Source organism: Solanum pennellii, chromosome 4, assembly GCF_001406875.1.
Source record: "Solanum pennellii chromosome 4, SPENNV200".
NCBI lineage: Eukaryota > Viridiplantae > Streptophyta > Magnoliopsida > Solanales > Solanaceae > Solanum > Solanum pennellii.
In genome coordinates, this window is record NC_028640.1 from 71,915,886 (window position 1) to 71,941,663 (window position 25,778).

At 36.5% G+C, this 25,778-nt stretch overlaps 2 protein-coding genes across 6 annotated transcripts in view; one reads left to right on the forward strand and one right to left on the reverse strand.

Moving 5' to 3' along the window:
- Positions 1-959: 959 nt before the first annotated feature.
- On the forward strand, positions 960-6,555 carry LOC107018303 (GATA transcription factor 19-like). 3 transcript variants are annotated; one of them, XR_003577715.1, is made up of 11 exons: positions 960-1,532; positions 3,103-3,183; positions 3,257-3,387; positions 4,137-4,250; positions 4,370-4,484; positions 4,796-4,855; positions 5,065-5,241; positions 5,647-5,727; positions 5,830-5,894; positions 5,969-6,110; positions 6,247-6,555. XR_003577715.1 is itself a non-coding variant. In XM_027916079.1 (10 exons), coding segments are annotated over exons 1-10 (1,140 nt in total). In that variant the 5' UTR covers positions 960-1,217; the 3' UTR covers positions 5,970-6,245. The 3 variants fall into 3 exon arrangements, 2 of the variants coding, with proteins under 2 accessions (XP_027771880.1, XP_015074244.1); XM_027916079.1 differs by lacking the exon at positions 6,247-6,555 and having other exon boundaries at positions 5,969-6,245; XM_015218758.2 differs by lacking the exon at positions 6,247-6,555 and having other exon boundaries at positions 964-1,532; positions 5,173-5,241; positions 5,969-6,245.
- Positions 6,556-8,539: 1,984 nt separating this feature from the next.
- The window catches only part of LOC107017640 (protein SABRE), a 38,606-nt gene continuing 21,367 nt past the window's right edge, over positions 8,540-25,778 (reverse strand). For all 3 annotated transcript variants that reach the window (XM_015217834.2, XM_027916077.1, XM_027916078.1), the window contains 14 exons: positions 22,979-25,069; positions 20,785-22,630; positions 19,605-19,705; positions 17,053-17,409; positions 16,767-16,885; positions 16,328-16,577; positions 14,196-14,420; positions 13,069-13,208; positions 11,340-11,412; positions 11,027-11,128; positions 10,718-10,900; positions 10,171-10,512; positions 9,532-10,081; positions 8,540-9,214 (listed from right to left, as the gene is read on the reverse strand). In XM_015217834.2, the coding sequence (XP_015073320.1) occupies positions 9,105-9,214; positions 9,532-10,081; positions 10,171-10,512; positions 10,718-10,900; positions 11,027-11,128; positions 11,340-11,412; positions 13,069-13,208; positions 14,196-14,420; positions 16,328-16,577; positions 16,767-16,885; positions 17,053-17,409; positions 19,605-19,705; positions 20,785-22,630; positions 22,979-25,069 (6,489 nt within the window). In that variant the 3' untranslated portion in view covers positions 8,540-9,104. The remainder of the gene's footprint in view (positions 9,215-9,531; positions 10,082-10,170; positions 10,513-10,717; positions 10,901-11,026; positions 11,129-11,339; positions 11,413-13,068; positions 13,209-14,195; positions 14,421-16,327; positions 16,578-16,766; positions 16,886-17,052; positions 17,410-19,604; positions 19,706-20,784; positions 22,631-22,978; positions 25,070-25,778) is intronic.

A 25,778-nucleotide genomic window follows, 5' to 3' on the forward strand; every position in this document is an offset into this window, starting at 1 on the left:
CATTTTATTTTTGATCCTCAGCTCCCTCTTGAGGGGAGCCTTGAAACAACAATAAAATTTTCTGCGACCTACGGGTCATTAGTTCAAGTTGTGAAATTTGATTATTGCATTAGGATGACTACTTCACATAATGCTAGACAATGTGTTAAAATCAAAATCAATATATTTAGGCATATTAGTAGAAGTATGTTGGATGAAGACAGCAGGGAGATATTGGAAATGATACAGTATGTTTATTTTATTTTCAACAATATGGGGTTTGCATTCTCTTTGGTCATTACCCTCTAAAAAAAGTAGAGAAGCAAGTAAAAAACACATTTATCATTATATGCAAAAGTTATTTTAAGTGAAAGATCTTTGATTTATGACATGCTTCATTAATCAATTAGTTTGGTACGAACATGTTACATTTATTTTTATCTTTCTACTTTTTACATATAGTTCAGTCGGAGTTGCTCACAACTTCTTTCTAGTGATAGAAATGGAAGTTCAAATCCGTGTAAATCCTTCTTTCACACAGAAAAAAAAAGAAGCTAATTACGAGTACATTCACACACAAAGTGACCATTAATTATCATTGAAGTAGTCAATTATTATTGTTTAGCATAGACTTGGATAACATAGAGTATTATATTTTCCAAAAAAAAATAATAATCATGAGACCTGACCACTTTCCCATACCTAATTTAATCAAGTAGCAACTTATGCTTCCAAATCTAATCCAAGATTTTCTCCACATATAATCCTATAATATATTATCCACTAAAATATAATTTGAAATTTTCTACGGATTCTTATTCGAGGTTCAGACTCATATTAGAGCTCCGATTAAATTTAGAATGCGCAGTACAATTAATAGAATTTTCTCCATGTTAATTTTAAAAGTACCAATGGCAGAAGATGTAAATTTAACCATTTTCAAGGTGTGTTTTTGTTAAAAGGACTTTTGTCTCCTTCACACTTTCCTCGTCATCCTTGTTATCACCATTCTCCGTCTCTCTTAAAGATCAAACAAAACTCTCTGTATCTAAATTTGATCATGAAGTTCGAAGGAGAAATTCATCGCAATTCAACTCAGGAGTTCATATTTCGCTAAAAAAACGAAGAAATTTGGATATTTTTTTGATTGTGTAAAGTGATTTTTGTTATGAAATTAGCGTGATTTTGAAGGATTAGGTTAACGATTTCATGGTGTTTATATAGTAGATAAGAGTATCATGATGGCGGAGAATCCACGGCCACTGCAGGCGCGTCCGTATGAGGATCACGCGCCGCTGCAGTCTCTACGGATGGTGGAGGAGGAAGAGGAGGAGGAGGAGGGCGATGAAGACGGCGCATATGAGGATGATGGAGGGGAAGAGACTATGGATGAGGCGGAGGATGTAAGCATGAAGGTATTGAATCACCATCAATATGGAGGACAGAGCCAACAGTTGTGTGGAGGTGGAGTTGTGGAAGTTTCTAGAACAAGTGAGCTTACTCTTGCTTTTGAAGGTGAAGTCTATGTTTTTCCTGCAGTCACTCCTGATAAGGTAGTTTCTATTTTTAGATAGATATTTAGTTGCGCTTTTTCTTTTCTTCCTGTTTTTGGAACTTCCTATCGAATCATAGATTGGGTGCTTTACCTATTTTATTGTGTTTTTAGTTTAAATACAATGTTCCTTTTGATTGTTATTTAAATATTATTGTATCTTATTGTTAAATCATCGTAACAAAAAATTTCATTTCATGTAACAACCGATTTAGTGTACTCTACCCTTTATGATAGCTCTACCTGTACCAATTTTTTCTTGTCGATTTGTACTTCAAATTGTTGATGTGTTGTGACATTATGTAACAACGGAAAATGATACAATTTATTCAAACTTCGTATTCATCAAAGTAATACAGTTCAATACTATACGATACATTGTGAAGTAATATGTAACAACTATCTAAACGAAGTGTTTTTGCGTCATCCTTTTTTGTAAATACAATACATTGTTGTGTGCAAATGTTGTGAATTTTGAGTATACTCTTAGCTATTGACATGATGGTAACTCTACATATTTTTGCTCAGCGAATTTTGTGATTGTTGTAGTACTGCTACTCATTGATTCGTTGAAGTATCTGACATTGTTCAAGCGCGATTGAAGAATTGATTTTGGGAAAATTTTAATCTGTATGTCTTATCTATTATTTTCGGATGATTTTGGTGACTGACTAACTTGGACGTACCTTGATTAAACCACCAAACAGCCTACTACAGTACATGAGTACAACTTTTGCTCAAGTGTTGTAGCTGGGAGTCAAACCTTGGATCTTGCATGCCTCAACATCAGCCACCCTCTTCAGGAGAACATATTTTGTCTTTAATCTCTACCTTAATCTTCTACATATTTTTCTTGCATATCAAGGGCTTCTTGATGAGGCGTTAATTGTTACTTGGTCGTTTTTTGCTCTTTCAGTTCTGATTTTTTGTTCCATCCATCTCTTAAAAGCGGCCTACTAGTGAAAAAAATTCACTTCCATCATAATTCGAATGGAATTTGTGATTCTTGGAAGTACCCATCCCCCTTTTAGTCTGTTGCCCCTTGCCAATCCAACTAAGGAATGACATAAATTATAGAAATGGTCTGGCTAACTTTACACTCTACATCCTAGAATTAATTTGGACATAGTAACTTGGCTGAGAATTTCCTTCTCTGTGCCTGTTAACTAGATATTAGTTTACTCCAAAAATAAATAAATCTCGAGTAGTTGGGAATTTTATGTGTCATTGCACCTTCTTTCTTTGTATATAAAGTTAGAAACAGCTGCTTTCCTGCGATACACCTCTACTCAGCTTTTCAGATTCCATAGAATCAGAAATAGCTGAGAAATATTGGGGTTTTATTTTAATAATGGTGCTTCTCATCCAGGAGGCATGTTTAGTGAAATATGATGTCGTCTCCATCTTACATCGTATGGTGTTTGGCTTCTGTTGTCTATGTCATATTTATCATGGTTCTTTTTTTGTATTTGGACAGAGTTGTTACTGTTGTTTGTCAATTATGTGTTGTTATTGCATAATGACTGGCAAAGCTCTGGAAATCGACTCTGGCTTACTATTGGTAAAAACAGGTGCAAGCGGTGCTCTTACTATTGGGGGGGTGCGACATTCCTACTGCTGTGCCCACTGTTGAACTTCCATTCGACAACAAGGTATTCTATACAAATTCTATAACTTGCACTACATAGTTTGATGACACTCTTGGATGACCAGTATTATTTTTAGGTAGAGGATTTGCCAAAGCAAGCTAATCTTTCGAAAAGATTTGCCTCCTTGGTTAGGTTCCGAGAGAAGCGGAAGGAGAGATGTTTTGACAAAAAAATTAGATATAGTGTCAGGAAAGAGGTTGCTCAAAGGTAAAATGATGTCTTCTTTCCATTTTTTTTGGTTTTCTTAGAGACTTTTAGCCTGGCAATGATATTTGATAATGTCAAATTGTCACTCACAAACAGATGAGTAAAAGATGACATTGGTAATAGAAATTGCTATTAGCGTGCTTTCTTCGATATTCATTCAACAAACCCTTTCATATTCAAGTGTTAGTACCATGGTATCAATGTCATTTTCTGACCAATATAACATGATGTTACTTCTTTGATGGAATTCACCTAATAATTTACTTGCAATATCATCAGTCCTTATGATGTCATGTCATCAGGTAAATGCTGATCTCTTCTCTTAAGTTTTGTTTAAGAATCCTGTCTGTATCATTGGTTTCTCATTCAAGGATTTTGCATATATTAGATGGTGTAGTATTCATCCAAACTGAAAAGAAAAAGAACAATAATTTAGATTGGAATTGGTTCTAAGGTTTTTATAAAAAAAATAATACGAACTTGGTCGATTTTTTTGCAAAAGTAGAATTTAAACAATTTATCCCTGAAAGAGGTACATCTAAGTGAAAACCAGCGTCCGATTTCTGTTTAATCATGTTTTGAAGGACTGAAAATATAACTTCTTTTTTTCTCATCCCCCGCACACCTAAAAGAAATGAAATAGGATTCTGGCAAAATTTGCAACTAATTTTCTAAATTTAGTTAGAAGCATTTCTGATACAGATATCGAGGTTTTGAGTAATGAACTTACTTGACCACGTGTACATTAGGATGCATAGGAAAAATGGTCAATTTGCATCTTTGAAATCAAATTCTGGATCTTCTAGCTGCGATTCAGCCAAGAGTAGCCTTGAAGGAGATGGCACACAACATTCTGTAATTGTGTGAGTTAACATTTTTTTCTCACTTTTGGTGCTTCAGCCTCTAGTAACTGCAACTGCTTCTTCTATAACTGCTAAAAGACCAACGTTTTTCCTGCTTGATTTCTTTTTTGGATTATTAGTCCTGGAAAGTGTCACCATTGTGGTGTGAGTGAAAATTGTACGCCAGCGATGCGTCGTGGGCCAGATGGACCAAGGACACTCTGCAATGCATGTGGACTTAAGTGGGCAAACAAGGTATGCAAGACATCCTTTTCTTTTTCTGTGTCATTCTATTCATCTTTCTCCCACCCCCACCCCCACCTCTTCTTGATACTCCACTTGATGGGTTATTCTCTCATTTCTTCTGGGAGAGAGGTTTGAATAAACTTGCAATCACCTTTGTTCTGGGTCTGCTCTCTAAAATTGCACCAATTACCAAAATAGATTTTGCTTTGCCAAATCATGTCACCTGATCTGTTCATTCTATTTCTTTTAACCAATATTTGTGCATTCTATTGGACTTATCTTTCAAGTTTTTAATGGCTCCGTGTTGTTGGATGTAATAGGGAACATTGAGAGATCTAAGCAAGGCAGGGAGGAAAATATCTGTTGAACCAAACGAACTGGTATGTTTCATCAGCAAGAATGAGAAATCTGTTAGTGGTCTGAAGAACTTAATCCTCTTTGCTTTATATATAGTATCCTGTTATTTCTCTGTATACATGCTATTTCTCCTTAACCAAAAAGGACCTCCTGAAAATTTTCAACTTATCCATTCATCTTAGTGTTCGTGATACATGAGAAGATCAAAATTTTGCATTGTCCAATTTTGAAGGTGGAATCTGCTCCATTGCCAGGATGGACATATATGGAGGCACTTTATTACAAAATACTCCAAAAATATGAGCTTAATCATCTCTCAGGCATCTTATGTTACATGCAGGGAACTCCTAACAATCCCGTGAAGGCATTTGCTGAAGGATCCCTTGATCATTGTGCTGATGTGGAAAAGGTATGCTTTGGTTTTGTGACGCTGTGTATCAATAATCAAAAATATTTCCTCGTATGTTATATTGTAGCATACTTTTCAATAGTAAGATCGAAATGCTTCCTCATAAGGTTATATTGTAGTACACATTAAAATCTAATCGAAATAACACCAAAATATAATGATTAAAGAACAGCTTGAACGAGAAAGAATGGACTCACTTTATGAGGTGCAGGCCCAAGAACTTAACAAGTTTATTTAGTTATAATTCTGTTGAACCAAGTGCAATAAAAACTGGACACTGTAGCAGTGTTATTTTCAGTCTTCTGTTTTTCTTTTTTTTTTTGAAGACAATAACATTTTCTTGTGTATATAGAAACTTCACGATATAACATTTTACTTTATGGAAACTTTACTGTTTTGGTTCAGAATCTATTCAGCTCTGGTAGCAATCTTGCAAATGATATTCCTGCGGGTATCATTAGTTCTTCGAACAATCTTGTTGAGCAGGTGGGAGTAGTTCATGATTTATTTCTTTTCACTATTAAAGTTCTCCTTAATATAGTAGTATCTGTATAATGCATTTTTGTCACTTAAATTTTATGTCCGCAGGAAACTCTAGTTGATTTTGGAAACGCTTCGAAAACTGAGCTCGTCATTCCTGCAAACTTTGACTAGTAAGTTTTGATTCTTAAAGACCCCATTAGCTGAACAGTGTCTCTGGTTTGCTAACATTTTAAACCATGCACAGGTTGACTGCCTGTAAATTGTTGTTGTAACATACCCACTTGAAGTTAACATTTCCTTTCTGGAGAGACGCTACTATTTCAAACTGACCCTGTTAAATTTGGGATGGTTGCTGTTGATGTGTGAAATTTGATGCCTGTAGATGAGTAAGTAAATATTATTGGTGCCTAACCAATCCATACAAAGTGATTAACTGTTTTGTGTATATATGTGTGTGTTGTTTCACTCTGTATATATTGTAACAGCTTGCTTAATACTAATAAGGTGTGTTTGCGTTTCCAGCTTCTCTGTGGACGAGCATGATTTTGACCCAGGTTTTTTATACCATTATTACGCCCCATACAAAATGGATTACTTATTTGTGTAAACATAGAAAATGACTAACCAAATACTTACAATTAATGCTGAATTTTGTACAAATATCGATTAACTAGACACCTTTTTTAAGCTAAAAGACCTAAAGGGATTACTCAATAGTTTTATATGCCAAAAGTGGTTGTCAGAGGTAGGATGTGTGACCGTCAATTTCTCTGATGGACTTCAGTGGTTGTTTGCTCATTTTTTTCTTCAAGGAATTTGCATTTGCTATTAGGAATTTATTTTCTTTAATTTAAGAAATAATTTAGTAACAGTTTGCAACAAATGATTAACACAGAGACTTGAACTAAAATGGGAACTCATGGAGGGACGTTAGACGTATGCAAGTAGAACACGCACTTATTCTCCCCTTTTCATAAATATTGGGTAAAATTTATCCACACCAGGTGCTCACAGCAATTCAATATATGTATGTCATGTATTTAATTTGATAGTTCATTTTATTTAACTTTAATTAATTAACATGTGTTTTACTTTATTAAATTACATAATAATGATAATTGAATTAGTTTAGTATAAGCATCCAGTGCAAGTAAGTTTTTAACTTTCGAAAAGAATAAAATATTTTATAGTAAAGTATAGTTCTATCTTCTAATTGTAGAGTATCATTTCTCCCAATACTTTTTAAAAAATAGAAAAAATTACATAAATTAATATATTTTAAAAAATAATTATTAATTTTAGCTATACTTTTTATTTATTATCATTTATAACAATGCTTTGTTAAATCTGTAATATGTATTAAAAGTAAATTATGTATGTAATATATATAAATTATAATTATTTTTTGAAATATAGCATATTTGTTTGTTAAAAAATTGTCACATTGTATTATAAATGTATTAAAATGTGTGATAAATATATTATTCATCATTAAAATTTGTATTATATGTAAATAATAAATTGTTCTTTATAATATGTATTAAACTTGTATTATAAATGAATTAAAAGTGATCAAATGAAAAAAAAATATTATTGCCGTAAATGATAAATATTTTTTTATTACAGTATATTTATATAAGTTTCGTAAGCATTGATGTCGAAGTGGCCTACGTTGAAAGGCATTATCGCAGTTTTGGTATAAATGCGTGTGCTCCTTCACTCTTAACTTTCAGGTACCATCATGCCTCTTTTAAGTCAAAATTATCAATAAAAATATGGATTTGGCTCCCTTTTTTTAAAAAAGAAAAAAGAAACAAAAAGATTTAATCTTGTCAACGTTTTACTCAGCCAATCGTAAACCTGGACGATCTGAAGATCATTATACCCGTACATTGTGTATACATGGGGACTCGAATTCTGCCGAGACAAAATTGCCGATTGCGTTAAGAACACTCCCAATGACTTCTTTTCGCACGGATTTTGTTCAGTGGATGACAAAAGGATTTTCAGTAACACCATGTTTCACGATGAAAAATGGTGAGCTGATCTTTGTTTCTAAACTTTGTATGTAACTTGAGTATCCCCAACTTCAACACCCTGCTGGAAGAGAATCAACTATGCCTTACCAAAAGAACCCAAGTGAACAAACGTGACAAAATATTTTCTTTTAAATGCAGAATTGTGACCTTTTGATCACCGGATTGTTCATGCCAAGGGCAGACTGATGGAAACTCAAAAGTTGAAGAATATCAGCCCACAGAATTACAGAGCAAACAAAGTATTGTTTTTATCGTAACTGTAACAAATAACAAGAAGAAAACTATCTAGAGGTTAGATATTCAGATAAAGAAAAAAAATCATCTAGAGGTAAGACATGCAAATAAAGAAACGATTATAACCGGTGGTGCATAGAGCTAGAACAAAACAGAAAGTGGTGGTAAAGGATTTTCACTTGACGGTGCAAAATCACAATTGATAAGTACCTTTTTGAAGAATGAAGATAGTAATGTCAAAATTACATGGCAGAAAAATCAATCTAAACATGGTAACCTCACATCAAGAAACTACCTCAATCACATGATTTTGCACAGACCAAGTTATTATTGTTTGCCATATTTAGAGGTAATTGTTTCTTAAAAGCTGTAACCACAATGTACGATCCAATTCTCTCTAACATCAAAGTGGTGTTTAACATGTTTTATGTTAAACATAACTGATAGCTTGTATTAACATTATTTTCTTTTGACTCTATATGAAGAACTTGAATCAGTACACATCAAAAGTCAATAAAAAATAGAAGCAAGCACAGGCAGAGTAGAAATAATGCACTGTTTTTTTACTTTTGATAATGAGACTGAAGTGTTGGGACTTCCCTTTCCATTTTATCTCCTCACTGTTACAATCCAGATTTTTCTTTTTCAGGGAACACATTCTAATTCTACTCTGTGTCTACTGTACATGTAGTAGAAACTATAAACCTTTTCTCTCTCGCTAAAGATAGATATGTAGTTACAAAAATTATGGACTTTTACAAGTCCTAATGTTGTTTGTAGTGGGTAATACAATAAATACAAGGATAAAGAAGAAAAGAATTGACTGCAACAACAGGGACTCACCTTTGCTCGATTTCCAGGATAAGTCCAGAGCTCTAAGAAGGCAATGAAATGTTATTAATTGTAGACTTCTTTCAGCATTTTCTTGCAATTCTTGCCAAAGGATTTTGGAAGAGCATCTCATACTGTCTAAGTAGGAGACAAGGATGTCACCAAATCCTAATCAATTGGAATTGCTATCATACCGGACTATTATATATGACCAAGGATTGCTCCGGTCCATTTTGGATCCCATAACACACGTCGTTTCGATGTCTTCAAGCTCATCTACTCGTGGAAATCCTCATAAGGCGAAGATTCACTAGATGAATCACTTTCAAATGGGGTGGTCTCTCTTGGTGACGAAGGAAGTGATTCTCTTTGTTGAGAAGATAAACCTGGAAAGGTCTTGTGTCAGTAACAATCTTTCAATAGATACCAAATACAGATTGGGACTCAAAAATTATACTTCTAAGTGTAGTTTAAAAAGTAACGGACCACACTGTCAGCCCAAACTAGGGACTGTAATATCAACTATGACTAAGCAACCTACACATCATAAAATTGTGTGTATTGAACAAACTATTAATGCTGGATTCTGCTGGCTCAAGAGAGGGGGAAGAACGACATCCGAATTAGGTCTTCTCAAGAGGAAAATAATAGGACTCCAAAAGAAAGAACGGGATACTTTCAACATCGAAAAAGCTTCACCAACCTTTTGGTCCTCTTGAACGGAACTTCTTCGTATGCCGTCTAATCAGCTTCTTGGCTTTTGTTATGGTTAGTTGTCTAGCAAATGGAGAGAAATCTCCCTCACTTTCACTCCAATCACCAGTAATCTCATTTTCTGCTTCACCCCTCATTGTTCGAAGCACGAAAGCCTTGGCCTTCCGACGCTGTGAATTGAAAAGGCCTTTTATAGAGGTGACAAAACCATCACCTGCACCCTCAGCGGGACGCTTAGGCCAGGATAAAGGATTTTGCTCGGATTTTCCAGCTGAACCACCATCACTATCACTGAGATTAAGATCAATATCAGGAACGCCAGGAGCACAAGTTTCCTTATGACTATGTGCTTTATCTTTAAACTTCTTTCCCTGCATTCCTGTCACGGATTTTAGGACTCCCCAGATGATGTGCTTCTTGACTCTTGAGAATAGCCTCCGCCAGGTTCCCGTAAATTCAACACGATGGAATGTATCCATCAGCAATCTCAAATCACTCACAGCAAATCTTAATCCTTCATATGTAACAAGTAACTCAACCTAGCCCATGCATATTGAACATGTATTAGTTCCAAAACAGAAAAACTGACGAAACTACAATTAGTTATTAGCCCACATAATGAACTGACCTGGCTAATCTTGATATTGTGAAATTCTCTCATTCTACGAGGCCTAGATTTTTTCTCATCCTGCGCCTTACCCACCTTTTTCTCTTCATGAGAGGAGCGGCCAGATTTGATTAGTTTTGATTCTTTGGATTTGTTTCTGTTACCTTCATCTGGCTGCTCAATACCAGCAAAGGGCCCACTTGTTGAAGAAGTAGCACTTGAGGAGTGCATCTGCAGCATAAGTTCATCAGCAACAGATTCAGCTACCTTTTCTTCCAATATTCTATCAAAGGATGATGTTCGTCTTAGCTCAGGGGTTGAACCACAAACAATATTAGCTTTTAAGTTCTGCAACTTTGACACCTGCAATGTTCAGGCAAGTGAAATTCATGCTTATTAATAAGAAATAAATATGTCAGAATAATGACATAAAGAAAATCAGATTAAGCATAAATAGTGAAGTATTTGCCAATCTGTAAGATAAACTTTACACCGAAAAAAGTAGAAACCACTCTTCACCTATCCAGCTAAGAAGCAACCAACAATCAACCAAGGATCAGGCACTCACTTGGGAGGAATCAGCAGAAGAGGATAACTGATTTGCCGATGTAACTGGTAATGCAGAATTGCTTGATTTGGTGGAGACCTGAGGATCTTTTGTTAGATGGGTACTTGACATTGGTGCTTCCTGTATTGATGCGCCTTTCCGTGCACGCCTGGAACCAGCAGTAGTGGAAAACTTCCAAACTTCCTGTAGGCACAAAAACATGTAGCAACAGTATCTTGTAAATTCGTTAATCTTTTGTAAATTCGTTAATCTTCACCTGAGAAAAAACTTATCAGCAACACATTTCTGATACATGGACATTACACGCACCTGCCTGCGCTGGGAGTCTTGTTCTTCTTCTGGAAAAAAGTACTCCCACATCATTCTATACATCGTCTCAGTCAAATGTATCTTTAAGGGGTAAATCTCCACCTGTGCAACGGAAGAATCTAAACAGGTTATCATATTATATAAAAGAAGCCAAAATTTGAGAAAGGTTTAATCTCCCACTCAACAGCCAGGAGAAAAGTTTGGCATGTTACTCAGTGTGATATATGCCATGACGAACACCACAGCAGTGTAAAGTTCCAGAGTATGACAAGTTAGCCTAAAAATAAATGTTAAAAATTCTACGCATTACTACCTGGAATAGTTCTAGAGGATAGTTTCCATCTTTTGGAGCTCCCTGCTTAGCATCCACGCGAAGCATCACTTTTCTGTAAACATGAAAAGTGAAACTATATGGTCAGGATTCAACAGTATAGATCCAAGCAAATTGTGGTTTCAAGAATACTTGCAACACCTAAGGCCACATATTATTAGCATTCCCTAAAAACATTTAATCCGTATGAACATATGGTAAGATATGGCACCAAATCAACTAGCTACTGAAGTTTAAGAAGTGAATAACAAACTTGACAATAACAAATATTCAATGATCATGCTAAAGTCAATTGTTAAACTATGGATTAGAACATTTCCCCCCTGGTACTTGCACCTATGGTGAATGTTGTCATTTTCAATATTATCTAACTGGTATGACCGCAATCCATCTTAGCATCCGCATCTCTGCAACATTCATCTTATGGATATGTTGGAGTTTCGCAGCCAAACATTCACTACCATATAAAATTGCCTGCCGGTCTTAGTTGTTTAATGGAACTTATCTTTCACTATGTAGGTATCTGTCTAGCACATAACATCTCAGTATCACTTCTCCATTTCAATCATCCTGGTTTAATCCTTTTTTTATAAGGTAAACAATCTTATTAACAAATGGGAGCCCCGTATATAAGCCATTTACAAGACAAAGAGAACCTACAACAAGATGTAGCACTCAACGGAGATCCAATCTTGCATACAAATAGGGACCTCATAAGTACATCAAAAAGTAACTAGAGACAATACTTCTCTGCAATTTTACAAAATCTTGCTCCGCGCGATCAAAATCCCTCCCTATTTCTCTCTTTCCAAATGACACATGATTGCTAATTGAGCAATCAAAGAGCTTCCCACTGGGCTTCCTGGGCTTTACTAAAAGNATAAGTACATCAAAAAGTAACTAGAGACAATACTTCTCTGCAATTTTACAAAATCTTGCTCCGCCCGATCAAAATCCCTCCCTATTTCTCTCTTTCCAAATGACACATGATTGCTAATTGAGCAATCAAAGAGCTTCCCACTGGGCTTCCTGGGCTTTACTAAAAGCTCTCTTAGCTTTATTATATTCTTCAAAAGCTTCTTCATCCTCTGCTTTTAACAACTTCCTATAACACTTCACTTTAGCTTTACTAACTCATGTACCTCCTCATTCCACCATCAGGATTCCAATGGTTGAGGTCCTAGACCTTTAAACACACCTAATACTTCAGTTGCTGTGTTTTTAATGCAACCCAACAATTCCTTCGTTAGGATGTTTGTGTCTCCTCCCTCTCCTTTCTCCCGTATTCTTCTTGAAACACTACTTGGTTAGCACCCCTTAATGCCCACCACTAATTCGCGTTCGTTTGCAAGTCATCACCTTTCTCACTCTACTCCTAAGCTTTACATCTAAGGCTACTCACCTACGTTGGGTGGTCATCGCTTCTCCAGAGATAACCTTATAGTCCTTGCATGTATTTCTATCTCGTCTTCTTATAAGGATAAATTTTAATTGCCTGTGGTTACCCCCACTCTTACAAGTAATTCGGAGAGATCCCCCTTCTTAAAATATGTCTTACCTACAACCAAATCATAAGCTGAAGTGAATTTTAATATAGCCTTCCCTTTGTCATTCCACCATGGTACCAACCCATACAAAATGGAAGCATAAGCACTATACAGTGTAGATATGCAATATACAGAGCAGGAAATAAACTGAAATTATTGCATACTTTCCCCATTCAGCAGGAGCGTTCCATGCGGATAGAAGCATATCAGACTTGGCATTTGGTAAGCAGTTTCTCACAACAAAGTACTTCGTCGTGAACTTAGCAACACCAACATCTTTGTAGTCACGGTCAAAATCATATATCTGCATAAAACAACAGCAGATTATATTCCTTTCCTTCTGATTCAAGAGATCCCAATTTTAAGGTGATAAATTAACGTCTGCAAAAAAAAAGTGTAGGAGCATTAAGGAGGATAGCGGAAGTTCTAAAACAATGAAACAGTTTTTTCTGGTCCCAGGATATCTTATTAATTGAACACCTCTGACATGATGCTCTACAGTTCATCAACAATGAAACAGTTTCTGGTTGCAACATAACTGTTCAAACACCTCAGGGATTGCATAAAGGACACAGTAATTTAAAGTTCAAGTGTCAGGGTCCTGTATTGAATTTCATGAACACCACTTCAGTTTTTATCATGTAATTTTCTAGATAAAACTGTAGAGAAAAGTTGCACACTGTGGTATTGGAATCTATTTCCATCTAAAATGCAATGCAATATCTGATAAACCCTAAGTCCCGGCACTGAATAAAAAGCTTTGAATGACGACACCCAATTAGTGAGATACAAAATTCTTGGATTTACAACTGAACTATTTCAAGAAGGTAAAAGCCCTGCAACAAAGTTCTTCAATTTAGGGAATATTACCTTATTATTTTCAACTTTTAATCCCTCAAAATAAATGAAAAGTTAGCTGTAGTTTACTCTTAAGTGTAATTATGTAACTGTGTAGACCTTTCGAGTGGTAACAATTCAAGCTCTTGTTTTTCTTTTCATCTCTTCTTCTTTTTGTTAGAAGAAGTATGGCGGTACAAGAACCAGAACGAGATCACAATGAGACAGGTTAAACAAAAAGCATAAACTCTAAACATCGCAGACCTACATACCAGCAATACATGTATGTGTTATTTATTTCCTGGGAGAATGTCAGGAATATTGCAGCCAGTTAGTTTGATCCTACTGATAATCATTATCCGTCAACTGGTGTTACCCTAAACAGGAACTCTCTACAGGAATTTATACAAGCAAGGATAAAACCAAAAGCACTGAAGCCAATGTAGAGACTCACCATGTCATTTATCTCAGCTTCAGCAAATGATTTACCATCCACAAGCATGCTCCAAACCACTTTATTAATTTGCAAAGAGATACGCATAGCACAAGAAGGACTTTTGTTCTTTTCTTTCTCCATCAATCGAAGTTGTGCAGCTTTCTGTAGAGCCATCCTGAGAGAAGCAGAAGCCGCTTTTCTAGATTTTTGAGCATTTACCAGCTCTATCTTCAGTTTTTGCACCTGCAGGAAGTTGATTTTTTAACGCCTTCAACTTAATATACCTTATATTCCTATTAGTGTAATAAATATATATTTCAAAGGAGAAGCCTGAGAAATTTGTGAACTTCACAGGCTTCACTACCAAAGGACACAAGTTACCACATGCAAACTATAAGAAGCAGGTATGCTTGTCAAAACCTATGGGCAGTTGGATTGCATATGGGGCATATATGGGTTTAAGAACATGGAGTCTAAGGCATGTACCAATCTTATTTACACTAAAACAGGTTAGGTTCAGGTGCGTAGAAACAACCTTTGAACCATATTGAAGAATATCTTTTACCTTTACGCCACCAAGAATTCTACTTCACCAAAAAAGACGGTATAACCATCAAAATCTTTACCATCTTTTCATAATCACTTTCTTTTAAATTACACTGGTAACTGCACTCTCCAAAACAAAAGGAAATAAGGGCACATATCTACTGATAGAGCCTCTCTATACACCAACACCAACAACATACCCGAAATCCCACAAATGGAGGGTAGAATGTACGCAGACATTACCACTACCTCGTGGAGTACAGAGGTTGTTTCCAAAAGACCCTTGGCTCAAATGCAGCAATTCCAGATACAAAGAATAAAATATAGCAATTCACAAAGAAAGCCTCTTTATACACCATTTCAAGAAATTCCCTGACACACTCACTGACTGTAATTTAAAACATATAGTATCAGAATGTCAGCACTACAAAGCAAACAAAAAAAAGCTACGTCCAGTCTCTTCTCACCTTAAAATAATCAACACAGCTATAACTTTTCAATGACAACTTAACAGTAAGACTTAATCAAGAGAAGAGAAACCTTGAAATCAAGGTATTTGTTAGGCTTATTACACATAACCACATTTGTATCAATATAGTGCACAGGAACAGATCTCTTTAAAACCTCCAAAGGGAGAAGAGAAATCTCAAAGCAACCTGAAACTTGGACAGAAGTGCAGCAAGCTTATCTCATGAAATACTGTTCACAAAAATTGGTAAATTGAAGTTGATTTGCTTATGATATGGAGAAACTATGGATAAGAAAAGTATGTCAAGAGGAATTGATAAGGCCTTTTTTGGTTTCTTTTATTAGTGAGAAGGTTTTCACGATCCATCATTAATGATATCCAACACAGACAAATCATTTTAGCCTGTACAGACACATTGACCATATAAGGCCGGCCGGTGGAGGCATATGGTTGGACTGGGTCATGATTGTGCTCATTAATCGCCTCCAGAGTTACTTATTAAAGTTCATGAAAAATGATAGTGCTCGGGAGAAGTTGGAAATGTAAAACCTCCTAATTCAACAGGAAGAACATTGGAAATTTGTGAATCTGCTAGGATCACGTAGTGATGGGACTAAATTATTACAAGAGAGTTTATGACCTATTTTCACTAATGACATATGGAAGACAATAAGAAGGGATCAGCCTAGGTGAACAACATGTATTCAGCTCTTCCCTGGGATCATCTGATTTACAAGTGCCCAACAAAAGGACATGATGTGAGAATCAAGGTATGTAAAGGAGGACAATTACGGAGCCCTTCATGTGCACCCTAATGCCCATAATTCCATGTCATATGACCTCAATTTTTCATCTTTGACTAAGCCATGGGCATGGATCTCAAACTCTTGCCAAATTCAAAAACTTAGCTTTCCCTACAGAAGTTCAATGACATTTTGACAGGGCCATGGCATTGAACGATAGTCCAAGGTACAGTGGGAACTGTACCTAATAGAAACAACTAGTAAGGAATGTCATAGAATACAACTTAAGATATCATTTCAGAATCAACTTCTCAAACTGGAAAAGAACTTGCGTCATACTTCACATCTAAACGATCTTAAAGTGCAGTGCTTCAGAAAAGTTCTTGTCTTACCAATATGGACCTTCCACCAGTAATAATCCAAAGATCGTCTTCCTTTACCGAGTTCCTATCGCCAGATGCATCATTATAAAGAGATAACTTCCTAATATCATCCTGGATCAACTTCTGCACTCTTTCTTTCTGCTCTAGATTCACTCTTGCCAGCTCTACCTCTTCAACACCATCAGGCACAACTTCGTCAGCCTCCTCTTCAACATCTTCATCGTCACCTGCCGGATACGACAGACTAACTTTTCGAGGCCTGATTTAGAAATTTCAAATTAATTCTGTCAAAAATTTAAGATAAATATATGGAGATGCAACTCATCACAACCAAGTATAATAATAGAGCCTTCTGAGGACCAAAATGAGGATTAGATTGCAGCTCTCGAAAAGCATGTTAAATACAAAAATAAGTTTAATGATTAAAGATCTTAATAACAGCCCTTACTTTGGAAGCCGGGCAAATAGAAGATTGGTCAAGACATCTAGCATAACTTGGAACTGGCGAGATGTCATTGTTGCTGTTATGTTATGTGAATTGAATGAAAGCTCCTTCAAAGGTTTCACCTGTGACAATAGTATAACACATAGTCATGATTGAGAATCAAGTGACAGTAAAATCAAGGGATGAAAACATAAGATGTAACAAAAAATTGGTCTGATAATTCGAATAGAGTTCTCACAACATAAGACGACATTATTAGATGGTCACAAACTTTAGAAACAGGGAATACCTTCAAGTCGGCTGTTCCACCTTTATGCCTAGTATAGCGGAAATACATATCACAAGGCATAAAAACTCTCTCCAGTAAAGCTCCAGTGCGCTTCACTTTTGGTGAGCTTCTTCGAATTTTAGGAAGCCACTGCAGTCCAGCCCCTGGATCTACGTCAGTTGGGGCAACATGTGCCTGTACATGTTCTAACATCACAGAGTACTCCATGCGGTTCCATGTCATTTCAGGTTGAGATTCACGAATTGGAACATTTCCTCCACCCAGAGCTTGTTTAATCACTTCATAGCCAATGGATAGAACTGAATGGAATGAACGAGCCAACACACGGCCACTCACAGCCGCCAACAGAAATCTACCCTGTTAAAACAAAAAGGTGCAAATAGCATTAGCATCAATGAAAAATTAAAGCATTGCAATAGAGTTATACTAGGTTTCCCCCTTTCTTTTGTTTTTAGAGTCGTGATTTTGGCAACCACTTCCAATTGGACATGGCTAAGAAATTAGAGACTTAGAGCCTATTTGGATTGACTTATTTCAAGTTCTTTTAAGCACTTTTTTAGTGTTTGGATAAATTTAAGAAGTGCTTATAAGCAGAGTTTTGGGCTAAAAATTGTCCCTTATCTAAGGGAGTGTGTTCATTTTGGTCCTTTAAATATAACCTAAGCACTTTCAATCCCTTAACTCTGCTAAAGTGGAGCATTTTTGGCCTCCCTAACATAACAATGTCAAGAACTAACGGCAAGAACAATTTTGTATTGGTGCTAATTTCAACTGATAGTGTTGTCTCTTTCTTGATTGATGCATATTATATTTTTTCTTGCTTTCTTCATTTCTTAGGATTAACATAGTAATAGCTATTTATACCAGAAGACAATACTTTAGAACAAAACAATCTGTCCCACTCGAAAATAGTAACCATTTAACAGAATGACCTTAAGGTGCGACAACATAATCTTAGAAAAGGAGAATGTTTATCTGATGGGTTTTATATTTGGAAACTCATTGCTGATATTGAAAAACAACCTTTTGGCCACAAAATGCCCTTGGCGTTAACCTTTTTGGCCCTATTATGCCCTTTTCACAAACAACTAATTAGCCCATTTAACTAGCAATTTCATTTATTATGTGGCACTATCTGATTCATTAAAAAAATAATTAAGTAAAACTTAATTTACCCAACCCAAACCCGGATCCCACCAAAAGAAGACAATCGACTCATCTTTCAACAACCCAATTATTCAAAAAGAGGAGGAAAAACCTAAAACATTTTCATCTTCTTCATTGTTGCGGTTAAGTTTCTAGAATCCATTTGTTCGGTTCTTTAAGTATTCCAGACCCTCCAGAAAGGCTTAATAAGCCCAATCTTGGATTGAAACCTGGAATATCAATATGATGTTTTGCATCTTCAAAAAACCAATAGTTCCTGCAGCTAAAGACGTTTCATAACCAACGGATTGTGGTCTGTACATAATCTCCTCAGAAAGCACCATGTCATTTACCAAATTATGATGTTCAACATCTTTCCCCCTCAAAATTACTCGAAATCCAGGAGCAAGCCACTCTTTCACCAGTAACATTCCATGCATTGAAACCTCTGAAATTTCTTTTCCTGAAAATAATGTCCTCATCCCCCTTTTTCTCTATGGTTTATGTGTTATAAGTAATAAGGCTTGACATCATTTTACATAACAAATAAGACACTCAAATAGTGAAACTCTTACATGATGTTTTAAAGATAAAAGTACTGAAAATCAAACAAGTTGTACTAACATCGAAGACAAACCAAGATGATTAGGACAGTTCGAGAAGTTTAATTTTGGTTGGACACACTGGTGTAATCGAAGAATCAGTATGGTAACAACAACAACAACATACCCAGTGTCATTATCCCTTATGGTATAAATTTCTTAAAATAACCAGGCGAACTTAACCATCAAGAACCTCATTAGGAATCACCATTGTCACTTCATTTAAGCTCATCTCAAACCAACAACATTATACAAAATAGAAGTAAAAAAAAATACAAACAGCTCTCTACATTTTCTAGATAAATAAATTCTGACATGACAAAAAGACTCCTAGAGAACATGAGACCTAAAATAAATGTACCAAGTAGACAAAAACATAATCCCAACTAATTGGTACGCCTATATAGATCTTTTTCTTCCATTGTATCCTTTTTTTTTTTTTTTGCTAGGTCTACCATCTGAATATACTCAAAGAGATTGTAGGTCATTTGAGACAACTTTCCTCCATGTGATTTAGGTTTTAGAATGAAGGACAAAATTCAAAATTCCATGTCATTAGTGATAAAGATGTTATTGAGTAGGAGCAACTAACTGACAAGTGTGGCTTTTACCCAGTATCATGAATGGTTAAACACCTCAATGCAGATCTTCCTTCAGAGGGAAATAAATACTATAAGCAAGTATAAGGATCAGAGGATTTCAATCAAAAAGGAAAAAAGAAACAAATGACGATGACACAAGAGAGAATAAGGACACAGTAAACTAGGAAGCAGCTTTGAATTGTTAAACAGATAATTAACTTACATTTGCATCTTCTGAGTGAAGATTGAATTGTGGTTCAATGACATTGACCATGAAATGGCGAGTGCCCTCCCCCTCATTGTCTTCGATGTCGGCAAGCTTTGCTGGTAATACATAGAATGAAAAAGGATAATTTACAACAATTAACCTCTTACAGTGAGAAGGAAAACAAAGATTATGGCCCATATCACAAATGTTATACAAACATTTCTATCGTGCAAATGCAGCCATATCAAGCTGCAACAATTAATCAATTGTCACAAAAATAAGGCTAATCCAGAAGATAGATTGGATGTGCCAAATATTTGAACTCGAAAATATTGGTTTCCACAGCTTAGGCAGTAAATATTAAATCAGAAATTAAAACTACTACTCCCTCTGGTCCATATTAATTGGTGTTTTTTACCTCTACATTTTTAGGTTCAAAATAAGTGGTGTTCCACATAATCAAGAAGGTGTTAATTGTTTTCTTCCAGACTTACCCCTATTTAGACTAGTTGGGTAACTGTTAACCAAGAAACTATATTAAATAGGTAAAGTTGGTAAAAAACATTTCTTTCCAGGAGTTAGTAGATTTCTTAAAGGGGTATGCCCAAGCAAAAACCACCACCTAATGTGGACCGGAGAGAGTAGTGTATAATAGCTAACAACTATACAAGAGATTACAATCAGTTTAGAACTGTGTTAAGTTACACTAATCCTCAAAGAAGAATATATATATCTTCTAAGCGCTCGTTTGGTAGGGTGCATAAGAATAATGCTAAATAGAGTGCATTAGTAATGTTTGCATTAGTAATATGTGTATTAGTTATGCTTGCATTAATTATGCAGAGAATATTAATGCATTGTTTGGTTTGGTGTATTAAAAATAGCATACTTTACATAAAAATATTTATTTACGAAGATACCCTAAACAAATATGGTGGAAAAGATGTAAAAAAGGTTTTGAGGGGCAACTGGGTCTTTAACCATGCTAATACATGCATTAAATTCCCTTGAATCACTAATAACATAGATTTCCATGTATTAGTAATACACTCCTCAATACACATAGCATGAAAAAGTGGACCAAAAACAAGATACTACTATTACACGGAGCTAATACATGCATTTTTTTTGCTAATGCACTCTACCAAATGACCCCCAAGTCAAGATACAGAATTAAGGTCCAGTTAGAGCTTACCAAAGGAAGTAGATGGAAGAGTTTCTACTTTAACTTCACTTGATGAAGGTGCTTCTACTTGTGCTTTTGATGGCCTGACATGTTGTGGAGAAGAGGAACTGGCACCATGACTAACTGGAGACTTCTGGTTATCATCTTGAGGTAGTTCAGTTCTATCAATTACCTCACTATCCTCCAGCAACTTTCTTTGGGCATATTGCCTAGAAGGAGATGGTTTTGGAGATTCAAAAGCTTTAGATATTCCACCTACCCAGGACCAAACTGCATCCCTATTCTCAAGTGTCCACAAAAGCTTAAGACCATAGACAAAGATTCGCTGACAATTATCAGCGATCACGACATTATACCCATCATCATCACTTGGGTCAGATCTTGTATGGTCATCACTTTCACTCCCATTTTCAAACTCAGATCTCACATATGTCATCTCGAGATTTCTCCTACCAGCTTCTTGCCACGCCAACAACCTATCTGGATCAGCTTTTGGGGCTTGCCTCCTGATTGTGAAGTAATCAGATGATAAAAGAAAACCATCATCACGCTGTCTCTCCGTGCTGCTGTCATTAGAAGACCTTTCTGTTGATGCAGATTGTGATGTTTTCCTAGTCATGTTAACTACTTTTGCAACACTGCTATTATCATCTCTATTTATAAATGCCTTAGGCATGTGGAGGTCAAGACCCTGGTATACAAGATCAAGAGTGTCACGTTTGCTCTCAAAAGTGTATTTTTGCTTTCCCCTGCCATAATAAAGTTCATATTTTAACTTATTCATAGAAAATGTCAGCCCCTTAGCTGGGTCATCATCGTCTAAAGGCATATGCTTTACGCATGCTGGTGTTGCATCAACTCTGAACATAAATTCTGTCATCACCTTATCTAATGACAGGTTGCCAGATCTAGGAAATCTTGGAATTCCGAAACGTGGCCACCTAGAAAAAGACCGCAATTTGTGAGGCGGATAATAATTTAAGCTCCAAAATTTCAGTACCCATGCCAAATCATGAGGACCAAGTTTCAGTGTTGGGAAAACTGACAAGCTGTCAGGCTTCATTGCACCACAGCCAGCTGCATCCAAGACACTTTGATCACCCACAGAACATAAGTTTGACTGATTATCATGCATAGGAAGAGATGGCCTAAGCAGAAGATTCCACCTTAGTGACAGAGAAGTTGATCTAAACGGGTCATAAACTTTTTCACGGGGCACTCCTTCACTGGGAAATGCAAATAAATAATGGTTTAAAGGATTTCCAGAATCACATTCCCACTCCATTATCACTTCAAGACTAAAGGCCGGGGCCTCTATGAAAGTAGAGGAAAATCCAGAGGGGCACTTCAAATTAGAGTTCTTCAACAAGCTCTCCAAGCTGCTCAGTAGAATCTTGAAGTCCTTTGCAAAACAATAAACACGACCATCTGACTGCTGGAGTTCCATATACCCAGATCTTATCTGAAGCTTGTCAGACTTTTCATAAGGATCAGTACTGGCAAGAATATTCCATTGGGACTCGGAAAAATATAAGGAGGTATTTCCATGAATATAGTTTCTCATTTCATCCCACCATGGCAAGCTCTTTTCTTTTTTCAGTGGAGGAGGGTCTGGACTTGGATTTCTTATGCTCAAATTGGCCCTACGCATGGCCACTGTGAAAGCATAGCTAATATCAGCAAGAGCTGGTTCAAAACCCACTCCGTAGGAAATTTCTGCTTTCTGAAAATGTAAGGGCAAATCAGAGTATGTTTTCATTGGTGGAGTTGTCCCACTAGCAGAACGGAGCAAACGGACCTTCCTCCATCTCCCAATGTATACATTTTGGTGGATTTGGGGCTGAAAACAAGTTGCCTGCACCGGACATAGATAAAAAGGTTACTTTTGTGTTGACGAGTCTCTTGTTGAAATTCAAAGCATTTAAAACAAAGTAAGATTGCTTCTCAAGAGTCAAAAACAGTAGAATGAGGAACATAATATATCTAGCGCTTCAACACAATATACAACACAAAGGAGCAAAGTTACACATAGAATGAGGAATATAATATATCTAATGCCAATTTGGTTGTCATGTCCTTCAGAGAGAAATGATTTGTATAGGTTACACAAAAGTGCAAATAGTTCTTGTGAACATATTTTCATAAAAACATCTTTTAACTGTTTAAAGAAGGAAAAAGAAAAGGAAAAGAACAATGATCAAACCTGCTGAGCCAGTATAACACGTCCTTCACATCTTCCCGAAGTTGCAGCAAGAAGTGGATATGTATAATTTCTTATCCGAACAACAAGGGAACCCGTCTGCAAATTGATATTACTACCATATAATCGTGAAAATGGGACGCTATGTGCACGACATACTGGATCAAGCTTTTGCAGAATCTCTATCATCCCAGAATCACCTCCTTCAATTCTTGTCAAACTTACATCCAACTCAGTAGCAGAAACCGAAAAGAGAGAACTCCTGGTAGTGCTAGGCTTGAAACCCCCTTGAAACCCTTCACTACAAGCCCCTGATCCTTGTGATTGCACAAGAGTTTGGCATGCCTGGTAATATGACCTGAATGACTGCTTATAGATCTCCTCTTGCAGTTTCTGAACGGCTGAAGTGTCCTCCACATCAATCTCTTCTCCATTGAAATGGACTTTACAATCTTCAAAAGAATCCTTTCTTTCTGCAACACCACGAGATTTTCCACCTTTTGAAATAAGCTTATCAATAAAGTTTAATCTGACAGCTACTTCACAAGCCTCCTTCTTCAACAGCTGATAATGTTCGTCAAGCCATCCCTGTATAGGTTGTTCTTCAATATCAGCAGTGAGTTTCTTTATGCAAAATCTAACTCGTCCAATTTTCGATGAACTGGTCTCTTTAGCTTTTGATTTCTCTTCCTTATTGGGAAACAAAAGTTTTATTTTTGCAGCAGTAACAAGCTTTAAAGCTCGAAGCATTTCCTCAACAGAATCATCGATGGCCCGCAATTCCAACCTGTATGGCATGCATATGTGGACATCAAGGGCTTGAATAACCCAATCCCATGTTGTGCCTATCTCATGTTTTGAAGTTGGTGCACTTCTAGAAGCATTTGGAATACGAGAGACTTGCATTCTGCTACTTCTAAATATTCTTGCATTATTAAGGTTGAGCATTAAACCTTCTAGAAGCACACCGATCCGTGCATTTTCAGAAAAGATTGACTGCACCTGGACAGTCATCTCAACACCATCCCCAACTTCTGCAGATATATTAAGCATTTCCACATCAATAGCAAAGATGGATTCTCTTTTCTTGCTTTTCTCCAGTGGTACTGACTCCATCGACGTCTCATTTACCTGCCCATTTACTTTAAGGTCGCCTTTAGCAAGTTCCTGAAGCTTCTGATTGTGCAGAAGTAATTTTAAGTGCAGCCCAAGTTCAACCAAAGCTATATGCACATCAGGCTCCCATCTGACTGATATATCAGTAGCACTAAAGAGAGAGCACACTGCAACCTCTTTAAGACCACCAGATCGCCTCACAAACTTTGCATTCTGCATGTCAAGCAATGTAACTCTTTCTCCAGGGAGGTTACTGTCTTCCAAATGTTCTTGATAGATTGATCTCGCTCTTTCAAGCTCCATTTGTGTGGATTGTTTCTCCTTGTTCATGGATAGAGTTAGGTGGAAAATATCAAGGGACAGAGAATACTTGAGTTTTGTAAGTTCAACTGGAGTTGTAGGTGTAATAGTTGCAGTGCGAGGTGTACCATCAACTGAAACACTAACTACAATTCGACCTCCCTGAGATCCATAATTGGCACGTTTGGGATCTGGAACAACAGAATTTTCCAAACCCACTTCTCCACAAACATTAAAAGAGCATTTTTCTAGATTGAATTTGATGAGCTGAATCCCTTTCCCAGATGGCCTGGACGATTTTGTCACCCGGTTGTGAGGTTTCTTAACAGAACCAGAAAAACTCTTCAGTAAGTGCTTGAAAGACAAAGCTGTAGACATAAGAGACCCAATCCGCCTGAAGGTTAAGTGAACACCCATCCCGGTAACATCAACAGAGAGAACTGTTTTATACTTGAGACCATCTTCAGGTGCATCCATATCTTTCTTTCCCCAGTCAACACTGACTTTTGCTATATAAATAAGTGAACCCATGTTTGTTTCAACCCCAAAGAGACTCTCCTTTAAGCATTCTCGGTACTCATCTGACATGTTCAGATTAAATTCACCAACCTCCATGTGCACCACTGTGCCTGTAGTAGATATATTATTGGCAAAGACATGTGATGACTGTGAACAACCCTGCAAAGTAAAAAGGAACATGACACCACTATTTAAGACAAAAGGTTGAAGTAATTACAGACAGAAGCTGAACAATTAACTATCTGTGCTTATCCTGATGTCTAAGTTATAGTAATTCGCACGGAAACAGAAATTCAATGTCAAAAGGAAAGAATGAAATTTAAGAGTAACATGGCCCAAAAAGAATCAATCAAGCAAAGTTCATTAGCTCCCTTGTAAGTTGAGAAGACATAAGTTGTTGGAAACAGTTCAAAGACAATTAGTTCTACACAATCGTGAAGTCAAAAAGACAAACTTACCCCGCACCTACAGAGGCAATATACTGTTTCAGATATCCTACACTCCTCTCGAGCAAACTATCCAAATAGCCAGATTAGAAAGCGCATAAAGGATGTTTTTTTCTTTAGTTAAACACGGATCACATTATGTTTAGATGATAGAGAAACAAAAAAAGAACTTAGCCCACACAACAACTGCCTAGTGAAATCTCACAAGTGGGGTCTGGGAGGGTAGAATGTATGCAGACCCTTATCACTACCTTGTAGAGATAGAGAGGTTGTTTTCGGAAGACCCTGGGCTCAAGTGCAACAAATCCACATACAAAGAAGAAGGCGAGGAGAATAAAATATAGCAGGTGACAGAAACAGTGCAAAGTCTACCCGAAGAGAGCAAAAACAACAACAAAGTAGTGTGATAATGGAAACACAAC